Below are 20,845 nucleotides of genomic sequence, written 5' to 3' on the forward strand. Positions count from 1 at the left end.
CAGACCTTTTTCAATGCATCGAAATCCGGCCACCTGGGTTTTTGATGACCCACCAATCTGCATCTCAATTTGACCGCACCATTACATCAGTAGTGTTACTTATTTCGGTATATAGTACTTGTTACCGTCAAAAGCGATGCCAACCGTTTAACAATCCCGGCTTGAACAGTTCGCCATAGGTTCAAAAAAGACATCTCTGCGTTTACCGGCCTCAGTATCTTTCATTCGACTTAAAAGACAATCGAGGTTTGTGCTGCTCGCTTGCCTCTCGTCTTCCCGCAACAGTCAGTACATCATATCCATTAACCATGGCGCAGTCCAGCTCCAAATGGACTCCCACTGAGCGGATGATACATGGGCGTATAATCAACAAATTTCTTCCTCTAAAAAGACATCCACATCTGGGCCTCGAAAACACCAACTTTTCAAACCTATACCCCGGCGATGAGGTCTATGTTTTCGAAGAAAGCACCGATGGCCGCTGGCTACGCGGTTACACATGTTGGCAGCCACTACCTGAGGACTTTATCAGCCGTTTGAGCTCGTATTCAGAAAAACTGCCAGAGCAGAAGTTCAAAGTGGTGGTATTTCCTAAGAAGTTTGTGCACCTGAATTATGAAGAGCAGGTCACGGACCTGCCTTTTCTGGCTGCGCCTGAAAAGAGCCAGTTTGAAGGCCCACAGGTCAATAAAGAGATCCCAACAATGTATGAGCAAACTCAAGAATGGTCTGAGACAGACGCTCTGGAGTTTGGCAGTAAGAACATGGAAAAACCGAGCCGGCCACCCTTCCCTTACTTCCGTCTTCAGGATTACAATGTGGTTCAAGAGTTGACACCTATGCTGTCTCAGCTCGTATCGCACATCTACTCGATGTATTCTTTTGGAGAGTTCGACGTGGCAGACAGCATGTCCGAACTTTACTACAGACTCGACGACATTCGTCTTAGGTTGCAATTTAAGCTCACCACAAAGACCGAGCATTTGCAACTTATGAAGGAGCTCAGCGCCATGTCTTACAAGATTGCAAAGTTCATTTCATCGAAGAACTTAGTCAATTCAGCTGCTGCAGAGAACAGTAGCGTCGTTGACACCTCAGGATACGGTGCTGTGTTGACTCGTAATATTGATAGCGGGAAACTTTACAAAAGAGGTGAAGTATCTCCTCAAACACTAGCTTTTAGTACAATGCTATGCGCTTTAAGCAACAATTTCCCAGCTGTTAATACATATCAAATGAAGCTCAAAGCACTTGAGAATAAAAACTTCGATTCTGTGGATACGACTAGTATTCTGGTTGACTTCAAAGACGCGGCCAGCGACCCCACTGTTAATCCCAACTTTCAAAACCTGTCTGCCGTTATGTTTTTGCGAGCGGGGAAGAAGACTCTTTCTGAACCTTTCATTCTCAACATGGAAAGGGATGATGTCGTTTCCATGGACAATATCTCAGCTGCTCTCTTCAATAATATCCCACCTAGTGAGATCGACAACAACAAAATTTATCTTGTTGTGGTTTTGACTGAAACCATAAAGGTCCAGCTAACGTCGCCTGAGTCGGGAAAAGGTTTCAGGAAGCCTTTCATTCCGTTTTTGACAGGTCCAGAAAATAAACTATCACATATTAAAAAAGGGTTAGCTGCCGGTGTTATTGATATATCAAGGCTTTTCACTCGGAAGAAAAAGAACAAAATGCCTGGAAAGTCGTTTAACTTCAACGTTGAACTATTTGGATCTTACTTCCCAACGAAACACAAAGAAAACAACAATCCGCAGTCTATGGTTAACGTTGGAAATAACCCGAATGCAGCCGCCTTGATGAGAGCATCAAAAGTTGATGAAAACCATGGATGGGGTGAATTGGTTGACAGAATTATCTCAGATGCTACTAAAGGTGTGGCAGTAAATCCTAGAATCTTGTCCTTATCCGTAACGGTTCGAGAGATCACCGGTGATCACGGCTTTTCAAGTGTTCTCAAAAACAATATGTCTGCTATTCAGAGTGTGCCCATTTGCTCTTACGATACTTTGTCTAACCCTGATGATAGAATATACCTTTCCTTAGGAAAGACTTCGCTATGCGGCTTTAAGACCCCAGACACAAATATAACAAGCATAGCCATTCAGATTTCCTCCAGTAATCCAAAAGTGTTTTTCAGAGTCGGCAAAAATGATTCGGCGAGGAAAACTTGGACTTTTGTTTCTGTCAAACCTGACGAAGCCATCGGAGAGACTATCAGAATTGATGGATTGTCTGAGATGCAAAACGATGAGACTCTCAGGATTTCTGCATACTTGAATGGATTTTTGATGGCAAAGTCGAAATTCTATATTAAGAGAAACGACAGGATAATTGAGTACTCTAAAAAGTCGGTCTTCCAGCTCATGTCAACTACAAGCGAACCTTTAGTTGATTTGGAGATTACAACAGAGTATGTGGGCAAAAAGTTCAACGCGGACTCTGCCATTAGGAATTTTTTGCATTTCTCATATGACTTTAAGAAATCATACAATGAATTTGAAAAAGACTGTGTTCAACTTCTGTCGGATGTCAAGGTTACTCCTGTCAAAGAGCTTATAAAGACTTTTGACCCTCTGTTAACCAAATTTTTGGACGTTTTCTACGTAGCAAATGTCCTCGAGAAGCAAAGATCATCTGATGAATTCAAAAAAGCGTCATTTACCTCTCTAGCTTTCTTCCTTGATATGGTTATCGCGCGCCAAGACAACTACAGACACTTGTTTAACGACTTTCTGGCTCATTTCTCCAAAAGAAAATCAGAGCTTCCAGAAATAGGATCCAGCTTGATATCATTCGCAGCCAAGTTTTTTGCAAATTCACATGAAGTGTGGGACTACGATGGTAGAGCGCTATGTCGCGTATCCGTGTACGTTTTGAAATTGGCTATGCTTCTTTCTAGTCCTCACGAGGCGGGTCTGCAAAAAGCACTAGATGATCTTTTCGACGGTGTTTCAGCATTTTTCCGCCTGAGAAAGGACTCATCATTAGTGGATCAAGTTCTAATTCTGGATGCTTTTGACGCTTGGATACAGGTTCTTTCAAGTCATTGTGAACCTCAAGCTCTTGTCGATGCTTCAATGAGCTTATTACAAGCTTGTCACGATAAGGAACGCGCCAACAATATTTACCGCCGCGCCCTCTCTGTAAGAGAACAAAAGTTTGTCGCATCCAAGTATCTAGTCATGCGCCGCTTAATCGATGTTGCGCCCATTCGGGAAACTTTACTTGGTTCAAATGCCGAAAAGCCTAAGCAGCTAGAATTTGTTGCAAAGATGATAGAGTGGGCTTTTGAGCCATACTTGAATTACAATGGAGAACACCTCCATTTAACAACGATAAGATTGGCCAATGGCGTTTTATTAAGCATTGCACAAAATGCTTCGGAAGCTGTCAAAAGGAACCTCGTAAGGCTGCTTCCAACTCTCTGCAGATTCTTCATTTTGGCAAGGAAGTATTGCAAAGAAAAGGATCACTTCAAATATAAGAGAACATTCACCAAACTCTTCCCAATCAGCTATCCATTCGATGAAATAACTGTGGACTCTATTGTGCAAGAAGAAATGATGGTCGAAGTTCTGGTTGAGCTCGCAACCATCATCGCAACTGTGACCGAAATGGCGGAGGACACTTTCCCCAAATCCTTGTCATTTATTTCAATCATAGAAATGTGTTCAGAAGATGCGGCCTTCAATTCAGTGTTCTATATTACTCAGTTTGCGAGGGAAGATTTGTTAACAATAGTTCATACGATAAAACTATTAATGAAGGGCAAGTTCTTCCCACAGAAAAAGTGGCTCAGCTTAAGCGAACTGTTTGCGAAGAGCTCGATATGTTTGTTAAAACTCTGCAAAGATATTTTGATAAGGTACAAAATTCCGAAAATCGGCTCCGAAGAACAACTTGATATCAAGCTATGGTGCGAATGGGTCAAAGCCTTGCTTTCGCTGGGCAACCACATTCCTTCAAACCCTACTTTGCTAGCGGAACTTCCAAGAAAAGCGTTGTTTCTCATTGGTGGGGATTACAGAGCTGATGTTGCAAGAGTTATGGAAGAATGCTGGGATGCTCTTGGGCAGAATCCTGATGGCACTAAAATTTGGGAAAAGTATGGCATTGCTCGGTCTGGCGGCTATCAAAACTACTTGATTCGCGCTGACAAGACTTTCGTGAGAGATATCATGGAATTCACTTTCCAAAGACATACTGAGTCCCGCAGAGTGGGAGCTAAAATGATATGGGGCTCAACTGCAAACTGTTGGAATGCATTCGGTACGCTCGAGCCTGTAATGATGCAAACTACATCAGAGCTATGTTTTGCTCATCAGTCTGGTAAGTTTGTTCCAACACAACAGGAGTCTGAAAACTATGTCAAAGCTCTCTTGTATACCGTGCGCGTTCGGAAAGATGATGAGCTCTTCGGTCCAGTTGTCCGCATATTAAAAATGTCACGGGAATTACTTGCAGTTCTCACGGAATCTAGTGAAATTCCTGACGATAAAGAGTTTGATGATGATAGGACAGCTCACCAAATTACTATTTTCGGATACTTGCTGGCGGTTAACAAACCAGAAGAATTCCACAAGCTCGTCAATGACCTTTTCATTTACAACATCAAAAAGAAGGATAACGTTCAAGCTGCCTTATGTTTGGAGTTACTGGCGAGAACTTACAAATGGGACCCTAACGATTTACTTTCGGCGACAGTATCCCCTATACTACCGGAACAGTCCTCGTTTCAAAGAAGAGAGTACTTGTACAAAGAAGCTGCTAGGCATTTCCATAAGGGCCTGAAATTGGAAAAAGCCCTATCCATTTACAAAGAGCTTGCACAAGCTTACGAAAAAATCAACTATGACCTTGGCGGTTTGTCGCTTGTGCATGGTAACATTTCTAAATTATACGGTGATCTGCAAACCGTAGATAGATTGGTTCCAACATACTTCAAAGTATCATTTGCTGGTTTTGGTTTCCCAAGTTCCACAAGAAACAAAGCTTTTGTTTATGAGGGGCTGCCGTTCGAACACATCACTTCCATGCAAACACGGCTTCTTGTTTCGCACCCTGGGTCTAAAATTGTCGGAAGCCAGGATGAAATTAATAATCTGTTAGTCAATCCTCCTATTGGGAAATTCATTCATGTTATTGCCGTCGAGCCTCGTGTCGAAATTTCTGATGCTTTCACAAACAAATCGAAGAAAGAAAACGCGAACAACAAAATTAGACTGTACATTGAAAACAGAGATCTGGACACTTTCTGTACCTACAGAATGTTACCTGGCGCAACTTCCGCAACTGACTTGTGGGTGAAGGAACTAACCTATAAAACTGATTCGACGTTCCCCACATTGATGAACAGATCTGAAATCAAAAACGAAAGCTCTAAAACGCTTTCTCCTGTCGAGAATGCTATTAGATCTATGCAGCTGAAGATTCAGGATTTAACGGGTCTTGAAGATACATCGCATAAGCTAATCAAAGAAAACGGTGATTATTCTGCAATTTTCCCCGAGCTGTCAAGAAACATTAGTGGAACAATCGACTCCCCAGTCAATGGTGGAGTTTCTCAGTACCGTGAATTCTTTATACAAAAAGACATTGAAGCATGCGACGAAAGCCAACTCAACTTGCTGCGGTCAACATTTGATGAGCTCGCCAACATTCTGAACAGATGTCTAACTTTACATGGACAACTGTGCCACGGGCATATGAAGAAGTCTCACGAAATGTTGCTGAACTTGTTCCAGAAAAACTTTTGTGACGAAATAGAGAGGAATAGCATAGTAATTGGCGAAGGAGAATTCGACCTTATTAGCAGAAGCACAACAAATACTGCTACTGAGAATAATACTCAAATTTCTACGGAGTCACACCAAGATGGGGTTAGTCTCCAAAAGCCAGTTATGTCTAGCGCCCAATCTATAACCTCAAATGGAAGCGGCCATAGCAAGGCAAGCGCTGAAACAATTGCGAAAACTTTCAGCTCACAGCCTTATACAAGTACCACTGCAGCATCAAGAAGCTCTGTTCCGTCATCCAAGCTGAGTATGTTCAGGACCGGGATGAACAAAAAATTCTTAAAGAGCTCAAAAGCAAAGACTCAAAAATAAGCGCTTTTTGGCAATTTAGTCTAGATTCGCACCTAGGCTTCCGACTAGTGAACAAGGCCTTGTAAATATCATCGTCCGGTAAGTCTGTATCTTTTTATGTAACTACAGACTATTTTATTAAAGGCGTGAACTGTGATAACTGTTTCTACTGAAAAATTTGACAACCGACCTTATTTGTCATTTGCTCAATTGAAGGTTCAGTTGTTTTTGAGTAGATCAACAGTAAGAAAAATGTTTAAGCCAATGCTCCGTGGTAGTGCATGCGCGCTCAAAGCGGTTTCTGTCAGAGCCGCGTTCCGTCCAGTAGCTGCAGCTTCCTTTGTCTCACCCATTAGATTTTACTCTTCCTCCCTAAACAAGGACGAAATCAGCTCAAGAGTAATTGATGTCGTGAAGTCATTCGACAAGACAACGGCCAGTGCAAGCATCACAAACGATACGCACTTCGCAAAGGACCTCGGTCTCGACTCGTTAGACACTGTTGAGCTGCTTGTGGCGATCGAAGAGGAGTTTGATATTGAAATCCCTGACAAGGTTGCTGATGAAATTAAGAGTGTTGGCGAAGCTGTCAAATACATTGAGTCCAACCCTGAGGCCAACTAAAGTCGTACAGGGCTCAACCGATGGCACTCCGCGGCCAGCTGTTCTCTGCTGTATTTGAAACACTTTGCTTGAAGGGCCCCGTCATGTGGAAGGAAGCACCTTCTGAAGCGGTGTCCTACCAATTTCTCCTGTATATTCTATTAGCAAAGCCAATCTCAAGACTGAATTCTTGGTGATTGAATAATCCTTTATGAAATAAGCGTTTTATAGTGACTTGATCCGAGATAAAAAGCGTTTGCTTTAGCGCGGCTCCAAGAACTCATGCTTTTCGCCACTGGAAGCTAAAAACTGCGGAGGTACCTCACGGGCCCCTGACCAAATCTTGAATTTAGACCACTCGCCCCAAACGACGATTTAAGTTCTTAAATTGATAATTCTATGCAACATTACAACTAGTTGAAGGTGCTACAAATACACACAGGGATGGCAAGCAACAACTTGGCAAATGAGCCAGCCGACGAAAAATGCGAAGACCAATCGCATCTGAATATCGGGAGCGAGATTGTTCCGGATCCCAACATTGATCATATTGAGGCAGATGCTGAATTGACTCAGGACTTGCCCGATGATACGGAAGCAATTGATTTGGTGCACTTAAGGATTCGCTCTATGGAGGATCTTGGGTTACAACGTTTCACTAAGCTGAGATCTCTGTGCCTCAGGCAGAACCTTATAGAGAGCATGAGCGAAGTGGATGTGCTCCCTCCTGAAACTATGGTAGATATAGACCTCTATGACAACAAGATCAAGCACATCTCCAGTAATATCGGGAAACTTACAAATTTAGAAAGCTTGGATCTCTCTTTCAACAAAATCAAGCACATAAAAAACCTTGAAGCGTTAGTAAAGCTGGAGAATCTGTTTTTTGTCCAAAATAAGATTTCAAAAGTGGAGAACCTGGGATCACTTAAAGCACTACGCAACCTCGAACTAGGAGGCAACCAAATCCATGAGATTGAGGAAGACTCTCTAAAGGGGCTAACAAACCTTGAAGAAATTTGGCTGGGTAAAAACATGATTACGCGGTTGAACAACTTGCATCACCTCACACAGTTGCGTATTCTTTCAATCCAGTCCAACAGATTGACGAAGATTGAGGGATTAGAGAATCTCACAAATCTAGAAGAACTCTACCTATCTCATAACTACATCAAGAAGATTGAAGGCCTTGACAAAAACATGAAGCTGACCACTTTGGATATCACGTCAAACAAGATTACCAAAGTTGAAAATGTACATCACCTCACTCAACTCACAGACCTTTGGCTGTCTTTTAACCAAATCGACCAGTCTTTCGAGTCTCTAGGCGAAGAGCTCAAGGAGCTACCTGCTTTCGAAACAATTTACCTTGAAGGGAATCCCATTCAAACAAAAAACGAAACAACTTACAGAAGAAAATTAGTATTAAATTTGGGGTCCAGCCTTCAGAAAATCGATGCCACATACATTCGCGGGTGAATTTGTCGTCGGTTATCGCTCAAGGCCTTGCGCTCTAAAGTCCCTAAAACTCTTGTAGAGCGCTTACTGCTACAATATCAAGTTGCCTACTTGTAACAGAGTGACACTTATTGCTCATGATTTAAAACGTTCTTTTTTACTCGGGTACAGCTGGTTAAGAACAGGTGCTCCTTCTCTGTGACTGCATTTTCTTGACCGTGAGTAACCAATCGCTTATCATCAGCCTTACCTCATCAAATATTTGAGCCGAGTGACTTATTATTTACTACACGTGATCTTTAATAGCGATCTATATAGATAAGGGAGCAAGAGGCAAGCCAGAAAGTATTCTCGAATTGAAAACGAGTGCTAAGCAATGACAGGTGGTCCATCAGACGCTAGGTTCGTTGGATCATTGGCATGTCAAAGGAACAGTTTTTTGAGAGAAGGCTTTGAAACTACAGTATTGAAGTGCGGCAAAGCTCTCAAGAATGAAATCTATGAGATCGAACTCCTAGATACTATTTTATTTCCCGAAGGCGGTGGCCAACCTAGTGATTCAGGTAAAATTGAGGTGATCGACTCAGGAAAGATTATTGCCGTACCACATGTGTTCAGGTCAGGGCTTCATGCTGTCCACCACGTTAATCAATACGTGCCACCTGGAAGTAAAGTTAAAGTCTCGGTCGATTGGGATCGAAGGCAAGATTTTATGCAGCAGCATACGGGACAGCACCTTCTCAGTGCTCTGCTTGAAAATACTTGGGGGCTCAAAACAGTCTCGTGGTCAATGGGCGGTGTCCCGACTGCTAAAAGACCACAGGTGGGGCCTAGCGACCTTTTTAACTATGTTGAAATTGAGAGAAGATTATCAGAAGAAGAAGTTTCAACGCTTTCAATATTATGCAATAACTTTACAATAGTTGATACGCAGAATATTGAGGTCATAGAACATAAACTAGATTGTGCTAAATCGGCAATTGATACTTCCAAAATCCCCGACAATTATGATCTCAAGGAAGGTACGCTACGGACAATTAATATCGGGCAGCTTGATTCAAACCCATGTTGTGGAACACATCTGAAGAATACCTCACAAATTGGGCCAATTTTTATATCGCCCGCGCAAACCTCCGTCAGAGGCAGCAATTCCAGGCTTTCCTTTATGTGTGGCTCCGTGTGTTAAAATATGCTGATTTTATGCATTCAGTCATCAACAGCTCAAAAACGATACTCTCCTGTGGCGAAGTAGATCTTCCCCAAAAAGTTCAGCTGCAGCACAATGCAAACCAAAAAGCCGTAAAGCAGGAGCAATTTTGGATGAAACAAGCTGCTGAATCAAGTGCCGAAAAACTCTTTCACAAACTTGCTGAAGTCAAAAAGGCACATTTTATTTTTGATGAATTTGGAACGCAGTCCTTTATCTCTTTTGTGCAAAAAGAAGTAACTTCAAAAATCCAATTGCAAAATCTGAATGGATATCTTGTTGTTTTGTGTGGGAGAGACAAGGCCACTGGTGTTGGTACCGTGTTGATATTATCAGACTCGAGCGAGGAAATGAGTACTGTCTCTACTAAATTGTCACAAATCGTGCAGAAGTTGAAAGGTGGAGGCGGTCACAAAGGCGGGAAATGGCAAGGCAAAGTCACTGAATTCGGAAAAGGCGAGTGGACTGCAATGTGTCAATACTTGCGTGAGCTCAATTAAATCATTTTGCCCGATCAGTCGTGTAGTTGTGTACGTACCTAATAACCTATAGGCTGTGGAGATCGTTAAAGAGCGACTTAGCGTTGAGAAACAAAACGACAAACGTCGGTTTCTCAGTTGAAGCTATGCTCAAATCTTGCTTTAAATTGCATTGGCCTTCAAATGCGGCCGGTTCCATATTGCGGTTCTGCACGAAGAGCTCGGCCGATTCGATCGCTGCATCCTCTCACGACGTGTCAGCGAAACAACAGCTGTTTATGACTGACCCGGTTTCTCCTGGCTCGGTGTTCTTTCTCCCAAATGGCACTAAGATTTTTAACAAGCTTGTGAACTTTATGAAGCTACAACAACAGAACAAATTTGGTTTCCAGGAAGTGATAACGCCGCTGATATATCGAAAATCATTATGGGAGCAGTCAGGTCATTGGGAGAACTACAAGGAGGACATGTTCCGCGTTGAAGGCCAAGATTTGCAAAAAGAGGAGTATGGCTTGAAACCAATGAACTGCCCAGGTCACTGTATGGTCTTTAAACGGTTTGCAAGATCGTACAATGAACTACCTTTAAGGTATTCTGACTTCTCACCTTTGCATAGAAACGAGGCCTCTGGCGCATTGTCAGGACTTACTAGGGTTAGAAAGTTTCACCAAGATGATGGCCATATATTTTGTATCCCGGAACAGGTGGAATCTGAGATTACGAAGTGCATCAAAATGCTTGATCTTTGCTACACTAAAGTGTTTCCTTTGGGTCGTGGGAACACACCGACAGATTACGAGTTAAGGCTTTCAACTAGACCGGAACATTATGTTGGTGACGTTAGTGTGTGGAATCACGCGGAAGCAATTTTAGAGGGTATCCTGAATAAATCAGGTAAGGTGTGGTCAATTAATGCAGGAGATGGAGCCTTTTACGGTCCGAAAATTGATGTCCTTCTCGCTGACCATAACAACAAGCAGCACCAAGTGGCGACGATTCAGCTCGATTTCCAGCTTCCGGAGAGATTTGATTTAAAATATAAAGATAAAGACAATACCTTTAAAAGGCCAATTATGATTCACAGAGCTGTTTTTGGCTCTGTCGAACGGTTTATGGCTATGCTGATAGATTCGAATGAGGGAAAATGGCCTTTCTGGCTTAATCCACATCAGTGCATGATTGTTCCGCTAAATACGAAGAACGAAGCCCTTGTACACAAGGCGAATGACTTAGCCAGGGCTTTGAGGGGTGAAGACACCCCTGCTGACGAACCGGTTAAACTTAACAGCTTCCATTTCAATGTTGATATTGATGACCGTGCGGAGCCAACGGGATATAGAATTAAAGAAGCAATAGAGAAAAACTATTCCTTCTTAATCATGGTTGGTACCAAAGAAATTGAAAGTGGCAAATACGCTATAAGGACTAGAGAGTCCAGGGATTTAGAGCACTTGACGCTAGATGAAATAATACAAAAGTTTTCCAACCTAGAATCTAACTTCAAATAGTTCAACTTGGTGACACAATTGAAAGTTAATATTCACACTTTTCGAACCTCATAATTTAAAGTGTACAGTGGGGAAAGACTTCCTATCTCATCTGGCCATATAGTTTCCGGTAAATAGTTTCCATTTTCCAACAAAAACATTTGACGTTCTCTCAAGTCTGCTGTATTTATTTGTTCTAGCTGAGTTTCGCATGACTTCAAAATTTGCGATAATTTGGCTGCTGTTTCTTTCCTTCTCTTCACTTCCTTAAGCAAATTGTGATAACTTCTTTCAAAATTAGCGTAAAAATCCAAGAGGTTTCGAGTTTGCCTTATGTCCTCAAGACAAGATGCTTTGAATTTTTGGATTAGCGCTGATATTCCCTCAAACACAGATATGTATTCTTCATGTTTTCGAAGTTCAGTCAGCAATTTTGAAAGGGTAGCCTGCATTTTTGCCTTATCTGCGTCTCTTTCATCCAGTAACATGTTCACTTTCCTCACAAAAGAAGCAACATCTATAGCAGCATCTTGAAGCAGAGAGTTTATAGCTGCAAGGTCCTTGTCATCCCGTTCGACAATTTCAAACAAATTCTGAGCATCCTCAGGTGAGACTGAACGAGAACTCAATGCGCTGCATTTATCAAAATGATCTGTAAAGGACTTTAAGAAGTCAGCTAGTTCTTGTTCCAGTTGATCTGCCTCATTGGTAAACTCTTCATTGAGTTTTAAATTTTCCCTGCACTGATCCCCGAATTTGCTGCTGAACTCGTCTCGCAGACCCTTCATTCGGCTTTCAACTAACTGGCTCTGGACTTTTGCTAGCATTGTTTGATATTGACGGGTTATATTCTCCACTTGTTTCCTTATGGTAGGGATTTCATTCAGCTTACTATCCAGAATATGAGAAGAATCCCTCGAGATGAAGTCACCAAGCTTAGAGTTATGCTGCTGGTCGATCTCGTTCGTGATATTATCAAGCTTATTCATCATCTTTGTAATTTCATTTTGCCAAAACTTCATGTCATTGACGAGTCGTACTAAGACGGTTTGAGACCATTCTTCCTCAATCAAATTCCTCCCAATGCCCTCTCGTAGCAAGATTTCAGAAAGAAACTTCGTTTGCTGTTGGATGCAGTCTAGCACAAAGTGCAGCTTCGATTGGAACTTCTGCCACTCCCTTATTCGTAACTTCGTGGTTGTAAGGTGGTCGTTTGACTCCTGACATATCAACTTTGCGCCAGTCAAGAACTTTCTTGAGTTTTCAAGAAGCTTTTCAATGACAGCTTCATTCATTTCATGACTTGATGTAGCTTCCCACTATCAGATGGTCACTCACTGACATATAGAAACCTGAAATTTAATTACTATCATATTTTAGTCTTAACAGAACACTGGTTTTCGGAAACAAATTGATAATGTCGAATAGAGGGAGACATGCAATCAATCCCCCAGCCTGCTGGAAGCGATACAAGTGACAATGATGCACCTGCTAGTAAAGAAATGCCTACGCCCTCTAAACCCCTCATAAAAAAGTACGGCATTGGAGCCAAACTGCTTGCGCAGATGGGCTACGTGGAGGGAGAGGGTTTGGGCCTCAATAAATCAGGAATCACTGTGCCAATAGAAGCTTCCAAACGCCCTCAAAGTTTAGGGCTTGGTACGCCTGGAATGATGACTACCAGGGATGACTATAGTAGCTCTGACGAAGATGAACCCGACCTTAGTAGTACTGCCGTACGCTTCGAGGTTGGCAAGGATGTAACAGATATCAAAACAGAAGAAGAGACCTTGCAAGCATTGAAAGACTTGGGTTTGAATGCTTTGGCGGCCAAAGTCGGAGATTCCTTGACTCGAGAAAACATCCCTCACTTCCAAAAACAAGAATCTAAAACACTTATTGGGGACTTGATAGATGTTACGAAGCAACTCCAAGAATCCAGTGCTACATTAGCATCATTAAAGAACAGAATTGAGGACTGTGTGGCTGAAGAGGTTCAAGTTTCTCGAATCAAGTATCTTGTTAACGAGCCAGCTCCTCTCATAGAAAAGATCACACTTGCAATGGCTCTAGAAGATCTAGAATTGAGAGATAAACTCATTGCACATTTTCTCTCAACGGAGCTTGATTTTTCCAACGGTCCACCGAGTCTCGATCCCGAGAGTGAAGTATTGAAGTTGCTCAACACCATTGTCGATTTGGTCTCTTACGAGACGGATTCTTCCAATTCGCGACTTAGCAGAACACAGACTATAATATATCGCTATGTTTTTTCAAGGCTGCGATCGATTTGGGAAGAGTTTGAGATGTCGCAAGATAAAGTTGATTTATTTTTAACCTTTTTGCTTTACTATGAGCCGATTCTGGAGTTTATTAACTGTTCAGCTTTTATCCTAAAGACATACGTTTTACCAAAGTTGCACAAAGCCATCAAAAAGTGGAGTGTCTGCGGCGAATATTCGAACTCGCCGAGAGAATGGTATTTTAATTTCACTGCATTTTTAGACCGAGGGGCTTGCGATGCATTGGATGGCGAAATCGAAGGAAAGTTTGTTCGGTATCTTGAGAGCTGGTATCATCGCGAAACCCCAACAACCGAGGCCGATCTTTTTTTTGTGAAACAAGTGTTGGGAAGAGCCAAGTTTGAATTAATTTGCCATGATATATTTCTGCCACGCTTTTTGGATCAAGTTTGGGAGCGGTACTTCGACCCGTTTGTGGAGTTAGAGGACTCCTGTTCTGGGGAAGGCATAGGGTACTACAAAGAAGTTTTGCGCCGCTGCCGCCCTTTGCTTACGGAAGAGGTTCGCGCCACCATAACAGAGGCAGAATTTCAGGATATTAATCAAATACTTTACCAATGGTTCTGTTTTTCGCGGAAAAACTTCATTCCTGAGGCGACGTTTTGGTTCAACAGCCTGATAAACAGATTCTATGTGGATCTGTCCAACTCTGAAATCGCCAATATTAAAAGGACTCTTTCTTTTCTAGGACACCCTTCTCTTGATCCGATCCACGATGAGTGCTTTTCGCTGAAAGATGCGCTAGGTCTTGACAGCAAAAGCGCAAATGAGTTTACATTCAAGTCAATTCCTATGAGGAAAGTTACAGTCTCTTTCAAGGAGGTTGTTCAGGACTACTGCGACAGTCATGGTTTACTTTTTCGCAAAACCAATGGTGAATTTGCGAGACTGCGTATAGGTTTAGGCGACGATATTGTTGTCCCAGTTTTCAGCATTCAGTCAGAAGCATCAAGTTGTCATGTGGCCATCTATAACGACGTGATTTGGCTGAAAGATTCTAATTCTAACTATACACCGATATTCATATGGCAACTGGAAGGTTTGCTCGCTTGATTTGCGTGTAACTAATAATATATGTACTAAGGTGGCTATTTACATGTCTTTTTTACTTCTGCAAAATGGAGGAAAGAAGGGCAGCTACTCGGGCTTGACGCCTTTGTCACTGCTCTTTGTATCTTCCTTTAACTCTTCCTCCAGATGTTCAAAGTCAGCCTCTTGCTGTTTCATAGGTTTCGTTTCTTCTGGTGAAGTCATTTTAGCTTCTGAGGGGGGTTGACTTTGGTCACTACTCTGAGATTCCAACTGCGCAGCAGCCTCAGCAGCGTCTTCTTCATCTTTGATCTGTTCAGCGTAATGCTCTGGGTACTTTCTGAAGCAGTCCTGCATTCCCTTGAATTTTTCGATGCAGTCAATGCCTTTAGGATCCTCTTCGGAGTACACAAAGCACGAGAACGCGGCCTTGAACTCTTCGCCGCAAGGCCCTTGCGCCATACCACCTAGGCATGGACAGTCCCAGTTTATTTCCCCTGTGTCCGGATCATAAGCCGATTGAGGCTTCTTCTCGGAATCGTCCCCGTTTTGGCCCTTTTTCTCAGTTTCGCCTTTCTCAGAAACTACAGCTAGGGCTTCCTTTTCGGCCTCAATCTTTTCGGACCCTTCTAGAGCAAGATAGGAGCCTGCCGCGAGCATGCCGAGCATTGAGCCTGCCGCTACAGAGGCACTGGCCAACCTAAAACGGGACGTGGCAAACTGTCTGTTCACGTTCCCATAAGATAGCAGTCTCCTCTGGGCAAAGGACTGTCTGAAGAGATTTAGACGACGAACGCCAAGCAACCCGGTACGGTACATTTTCTGGGCAAAGATATTGCTAACTTGGGGAATGTGATGATTAACTTGAGAGTAGATTATCAAAATGCATTATTCTGCTAAACTCAATTTCAGGCAGTGGCTTGCTTCGGTTGTTACCCGGTCTGGTTCCGTACTTAGTCATCTCAATACGTATATAGTAATGTTTATTATGTAATAGTTTATCGTGACATGTGTTTTTATACGGTTGGGGCCTGCCCTTCCAACGAAGGATTAGACGAGTGAAGCGGGGGAACCGCTGCTCAACGAACAATCATTTAAAGGATCGAAACAAAGCATTAAAGGCATTAGCAATGAAAATTTACTACATCGGCGTACTTAGAAACACCACAGAAAAGGCGCTGGAGCTATGCTCGGTCAAGGACTTGTCTCAGTTTGGGTTTTTCGAGAGAAATGGTGTGGCCCAGTTTATGACGTTCTTCTCAGAAACAGTGGCCGCTAGGACTTCTGCTGGTCAGAGACAGAGTATTGAGGAGGGAAACTACATCGGTCATGTCTATAGCCGGGCTGAAGGATGTTGCGGAGTCCTCATCACAGACAAAGAGTATCCTGTGAGGCCTGCGTACACCTTGCTAAACAAAATACTGGATGAGTATCTGGTCGCGCACCCACCAGCGGAGTGGCGCGACATCACAACCACGAACGATGGCCTCGGACTCAAGGAGTTGGATATCTACATCTCCAAGTATCAGGACCCATCCCAGGCGGACTCTATAATGCGCGTACAGCAGGAGCTGGATGAGACTAAGATCGTGCTCCATAAGACCATCGAATCTGTTCTGCAGAGAGGCGAGAGGCTTGACAATCTGGTCGACAAGTCAGAGAGCCTGTCTGCAAGCTCTCGTATGTTTTACAAGCAGGCCAAGAAAACCAACTCGTGTTGTACACTTATGTAACTGCTAATTAACAAGGCATTCGAAAACGGGTACTTACGAAAGAAGCACTTGACTGCAGCAATCTGTGATTTGTTGAGGTGTGCGGCACTCAACCAGGTTGCAAATCATTTCTATGAAATAGATGCAAAAATAACGACCTCGGTGAGGATTGAACTCACGATCTTGCGATTAACAGTCGCACGCCTTAACCAGCTTGGCCACGAAGTCTTATATGTTGAGAAGATTGATTAGTCAGACTATATCACTAGTAAAATATCACATGAAGTCAATTTATCTGATTAGGTAGTAAACATCAATATATACAGCTATAACTTGGTGACCCAAAGCGCTCTGGACCCTGACGCACCAAAATGGCGCGCAGCCGATGGGTAGACCAAGATATAGATAATGCGAAGCCAAAGCTACCGGCTCTCCCGCCTCTTGTCACAGCTCAAGTTACCCCTGAACGGACATTGCGAGACAGGGATCAAGTTCCCATTGGATGGTCGCAGATAAAGAGTGGGGCCGCAACTCTTAGCAGTGGCCCTAGTCCCTCATCCTCTTCGGATGCTAGCGCTTTCTCACCTCACTCGGCATCGAGCGTTCGAACGAGGAGACCACCACCCCCACTAGTTGGTGCGGAATCGCTTTCCCCCAGAATCAATAACAATTCCGCCGCGCAGAGGGCGCAGAGAACCCCAGCATCGCCGCTTAGCTATAAGTCTCCATTTGTTGGAGAGCAGGAACTATTCGAACCGATCACGCGTAGCAATTCAAAGGCCCGTGTTTTTAAGTCGCCTTTTGTGGGTGATTCGAGCGTTCTCATGCCAGCTGCTTTGGAGGGCGGAAAACTTGAATGGACAAATCAAATTGACAATGGCAGTCCACCGGAAGTTGTTTTCAGCAATGATCCGCGTAAATCTGATGAAATGAAAGGATTAAAGGCTTTGCCGCCCTTGCCGCCAAGAAACCAAAACTCTGCGCTTCTGTCCGTAGACAAACTAGCGGGAGATAACGTCGCCCAGTTAAACTTAGGAGTCGGGCCTCTAGAAAAAAGCGATAAAAACTTCGAGGAACCGCTAAAACCATTCACTAATGATATGCGGCACCGCAGTGACAAGAGGACGATATCTGATAGCATAAGTAGCTATTATTCGAGTTCCAATTACGCTTTTAATGACGAACTTGGTAAACACAGCAGCTTTAATTCGATTGCCGGCAATCGCCCTCTACAGCACGTTCCCAGCGTTACAGCCCCAACGCAGCCATTCAGCATCGATTTACTGGACGAAAACAAGTTATACCAGTGCTATACTGTCTCTTTACTCTCTGATATTTATGAATGGCTGCTGAAGGTGTACTTTGAGTGGTTTAATGAATACGTCTTTCATAAGATTGAGTTCTTTCAAATGGTGCAGTTATTACTGGAATTTCAACTGCCTGTCTCTTGCGACCAGGATATTGTTGATTCGAATGTGGATAGAGTAATAGAATCGCTTGTTTTGCAAGGCGCGGTCCGGTTTGAGGGAGACACTGTCAACTCATCCTCGGACGAAATTACCATCATAGTCGCAGGTTTAGCTGTGCAAGGAGTTTTTACAGCCTTGTTACCATGCTACTCTTATGAAGGTCAGAGAATTCTAAGCAACCAAGATCCGCATTGCTACTGCCCAAGGTGCCCTTCAAAGTTTATGAAACAGTCGAGGCCAGTCCTCAAAGTTTCTGAAATCATTAACAAAAGTGTTGGGCTCTGGACTGATTACTGGAAGCTTACCCCCGAGGAATTAACCGAAATAAACCCTCGAGAAGTCAAAAGGCAAAGTCTATTCTTTGACTTGATTATCTTGGAGGAACGATCTTTGAACTTGGCAAATGCAGCAGTCGAAATTTATGGAAGTCAGTTTGATCCTAGTCTCCTTCCTGAAGATCCAAATTTTAAAAAGCTGGCATTTGATATTTTTGAGCCGATGGTTGAGCTTCACAAAGAGTATCTGCTAACTCCGCTTTTTTGGAAGCTCAAATCTCGTGGAAAATTCATTGATGGCGTAGGCAAATTTTACCTCCAGTGGTGCAATTCAGCACGCGAATTGTATGTGCAGTATGCAGAAAGCATGGCGACGGTTCATGAAATTATAAGCTGGGAGAAAGCGCACAAAACGAGATTCTCGTTGTGGTTAAAAGACATTGATAACTCACCCGAAATCTCTCGATCAAAACTTTACCATGACGTTATATTTTTTGGGGGCTTTTTTAAAGCGCTGCAGAACATTCCTGTTACTCTTAGTTCCATTTTGAAATGCACTGATCAATCTATGGAGGATTATGAGTACCTCAAACTCGCAATAGCTGATATCAAGGCACTTAATGCAACCGTCGACACTGTTCATGGAAATGCTATCGACCACCGAAGGGTAGTTCGGTTTGCGAGACAGCTGGTTCTTGGCTCAGGGTCGAATAGTAGCACAGTTGGATATGTCAATATTAATGATGGAAATCCTAATGCACAATCAGCGCAAGAGAAACTTGATTTGAGGCTCAATGAAAAATCAAGAAAGCTACTGAACTCTGGGCCTGTACACAAAAAAAGGGAGCTTTGGATTGAGAATGCCCAGTTATATCTAGTATTGCTAGACAACTATCTTCTCATTACCGAAGATGTCACAAGAAACAATGAAACCAAATACAAATTGTGTGAGAGGCCAATACCGATTGACTATTTGAGTTTGGAGTCTAAAGAAGATTTAAAGCTTTCCAAGTTCAGCAGCGATCAGCAGGAGCATTCGTCTCTTGAGAGTAGAAGTAATTCTAGACCAGCCATATCTGCCGCGAAATCAAACAGGCTTTCTCTTTATGGATCTAGATTCTCCCCTTTACATTCAAAAACATTACACAATGAAATCCAAGCGTTGCAAAACAAAAACGAAAGCTCGGATCACCAGGAATCATCAATCACTTTCAAGGTTAGAAACACAGCAACAAACGAGTCCTTCACCTTCTCTACATCAACTATTGAAGAACGAGATGCATGGGTATCTTCCTTGGTTTCTTGCTTCAAGGCTCATCACGCGAAAAATAACTCCAGAATATTTTTATTGAGTTGTCTCACTGACATGTTCAGCTATGAAGAGGGGCAGGCTCCTACAAATTTACCAGTGGTTCATGAGGGAAGCGCTATTGACTCTGCTTTGAAGGCGTACTATGCAAAAAGTCCGCCGGAGAAAGACGGCATTAGCGCAGAAATTCGGTGTACAGTACTCTTGCCTTACGAAGGAAAGACCTTTGTTTTATGTGCCACCAATCAAAGCATCTACATGAGATGTGTGGACTATTCAAATAAATGGAAGAACATTTTGATCTTAAGCAAAGTCACTAGAATGCAAGCTAATGCTCGCCTTGGCTTATTTTTTGTTCTGGCGGATAGGAGGCTGTGTTATTTTAACATTCCCAGCATTGTGTGTGCTTATTTCGGTGCAAGTGAGTACCTTTCCCAAAAACAAATAACGGGCATCATTTTACAGGAGAAAGTTGGTTTTTTCAAAGTTGTTGACGATTTTGGCAATTCGAGGCAACTATTCTTCGAACGCAAGGGAAAGATCGTGGTGCTTACTCCAGAATTTGACAGGCTAACAAAAAAGCTGAAATTTTTTAAGTTCTACAAAGAATACAGATTGCCAAGTTCGGCCAATGGGCTAGTCTCAACTGATGTCAAGGACATTGCAGTCTTTCCGAAAAGTTTCATAGTATGTTCGTCAAAAGGGGCGTTGTTATTCAACGATTCATTCAACGATGTTGGTCTCTTTTTGCCAAGTTTTCTCAATGACAAAACGATATCAGATCATCAACACCACTTTACTCATCATGCCGTGAAATCCTACAAAGACTCACTTTCAAAGATGGATTCGTCGAAACAGAAAATGGCAAGCTATGTCAAAACTGATATTTTGAACCGAAAGACAAGTTGTGTTGGATGCTTCCAGCTTAGTGACAATGATTTCATCATTATATATGATGAAGCAGTTTTGAGGGTCAATCAAAATGGCGAAATACCGGACTGGAAAGCCGACATATTGGTTTTGGACTTCTACTGTTTGGCAGCATCTTTAACTGAGGAGTTCCTCATATTATTCGGCGAGAATCTTGTTCAAATTTATGACCTAAATTACGCAGGAATCATTTTGAATAATAAGCTTAGTAGGCTGACTCCAATACAAATCATTAAGAGTAAGAAAATCAAGCTGATACATTCTGATCGTACTGAGAGTCCAACGATCACCTTAAGCCATCCTTCGATTCCTGGAAGACAGCTGGTTCTTGCGTTTCAACTTGAAGGATAACGTTTAATAAACGGTCTGAGACCAGTATATAGTTTATGGGAGGATGTGATTGTTTTAAATAAAATGCTTCGACGTCTTGGATTTAAATGGTTTTTAATGATTGGCTTCAGTTTTGATAATCTCTTA

At 42.7% G+C, this 20,845-nt stretch overlaps 9 protein-coding genes and 1 non-coding gene across 10 annotated transcripts; 7 read left to right on the plus strand and 3 right to left on the minus strand.

Annotated features, from left to right (window-relative positions):
• Window positions 1-308: 308 nt before the first annotated feature.
• On the plus strand, window positions 309-6,128 carry DCK1 (guanine nucleotide exchange factor DCK1; the record flags this gene model as incomplete). The annotated part of the gene is made up of 1 exon (XM_002553339.1): window positions 309-6,128. The coding sequence occupies one exon, from the start codon at window positions 309-311 to the stop codon at window positions 6,126-6,128; it is 5,820 nt and encodes a 1,939-aa protein (XP_002553385.1).
• A 231-nt stretch (window positions 6,129-6,359) lies between these two features.
• On the plus strand, window positions 6,360-6,731 carry ACP1 (acyl carrier protein; the record flags this gene model as incomplete). The annotated part of the gene is made up of 1 exon (XM_002553340.1): window positions 6,360-6,731. One exon carries the CDS (start codon window positions 6,360-6,362, stop codon window positions 6,729-6,731), a length of 372 nt encoding a protein of 123 aa, XP_002553386.1.
• A 423-nt stretch (window positions 6,732-7,154) lies between these two features.
• On the plus strand, window positions 7,155-8,189 carry SDS22 (type 1 protein phosphatase-activating protein SDS22; the record flags this gene model as incomplete). Its single annotated transcript, XM_002553341.1, has 1 exon — window positions 7,155-8,189. One exon carries the CDS (start codon window positions 7,155-7,157, stop codon window positions 8,187-8,189), a length of 1,035 nt encoding a protein of 344 aa, XP_002553387.1.
• A 1,811-nt stretch (window positions 8,190-10,000) lies between these two features.
• MST1 (threonine--tRNA ligase MST1) lies at window positions 10,001-11,362 on the plus strand (the record flags this gene model as incomplete). The annotated part of the gene is made up of 1 exon (XM_002553342.1): window positions 10,001-11,362. One exon carries the CDS (start codon window positions 10,001-10,003, stop codon window positions 11,360-11,362), a length of 1,362 nt encoding a protein of 453 aa, XP_002553388.1.
• Window positions 11,363-11,394: 32 nt separating this feature from the next.
• ATG17 (protein kinase regulatory subunit ATG17) lies at window positions 11,395-12,636 on the minus strand (the record flags this gene model as incomplete). Its single annotated transcript, XM_002553343.1, has 1 exon — window positions 11,395-12,636. The coding sequence occupies one exon, from the start codon at window positions 12,634-12,636 to the stop codon at window positions 11,395-11,397; it is 1,242 nt and encodes a 413-aa protein (XP_002553389.1).
• Window positions 12,637-12,777: 141 nt separating this feature from the next.
• Window positions 12,778-14,697, plus strand: SPP382 (mRNA splicing protein SPP382; the record flags this gene model as incomplete). The annotated part of the gene is made up of 1 exon (XM_002553344.1): window positions 12,778-14,697. One exon carries the CDS (start codon window positions 12,778-12,780, stop codon window positions 14,695-14,697), a length of 1,920 nt encoding a protein of 639 aa, XP_002553390.1.
• An 84-nt stretch (window positions 14,698-14,781) lies between these two features.
• MIA40 (Mia40p) lies at window positions 14,782-15,492 on the minus strand (the record flags this gene model as incomplete). The annotated part of the gene is made up of 1 exon (XM_002553345.1): window positions 14,782-15,492. One exon carries the CDS (start codon window positions 15,490-15,492, stop codon window positions 14,782-14,784), a length of 711 nt encoding a protein of 236 aa, XP_002553391.1.
• Window positions 15,493-15,803: 311 nt separating this feature from the next.
• Window positions 15,804-16,406, plus strand: YKT6 (palmitoyltransferase YKT6; the record flags this gene model as incomplete). Its single annotated transcript, XM_002553346.1, has 1 exon — window positions 15,804-16,406. The coding sequence occupies one exon, from the start codon at window positions 15,804-15,806 to the stop codon at window positions 16,404-16,406; it is 603 nt and encodes a 200-aa protein (XP_002553392.1).
• Window positions 16,407-16,539: 133 nt separating this feature from the next.
• KLTH0D15730r lies at window positions 16,540-16,613 on the minus strand. The gene has a single exon. It is a non-coding gene; the product is annotated as a tRNA-Asn (tRNA).
• Window positions 16,614-16,756: 143 nt separating this feature from the next.
• TUS1 (Rho family guanine nucleotide exchange factor TUS1) lies at window positions 16,757-20,719 on the plus strand (the record flags this gene model as incomplete). Its single annotated transcript, XM_002553347.1, has 1 exon — window positions 16,757-20,719. One exon carries the CDS (start codon window positions 16,757-16,759, stop codon window positions 20,717-20,719), a length of 3,963 nt encoding a protein of 1,320 aa, XP_002553393.1.
• Window positions 20,720-20,845: the final 126 nt, after the last annotated feature.

This window comes from Lachancea thermotolerans, assembly GCF_000142805.1.
Source record: "Lachancea thermotolerans CBS 6340 chromosome D complete sequence".
NCBI classification, from domain to species: domain Eukaryota; kingdom Fungi; phylum Ascomycota; class Saccharomycetes; order Saccharomycetales; family Saccharomycetaceae; genus Lachancea; species Lachancea thermotolerans.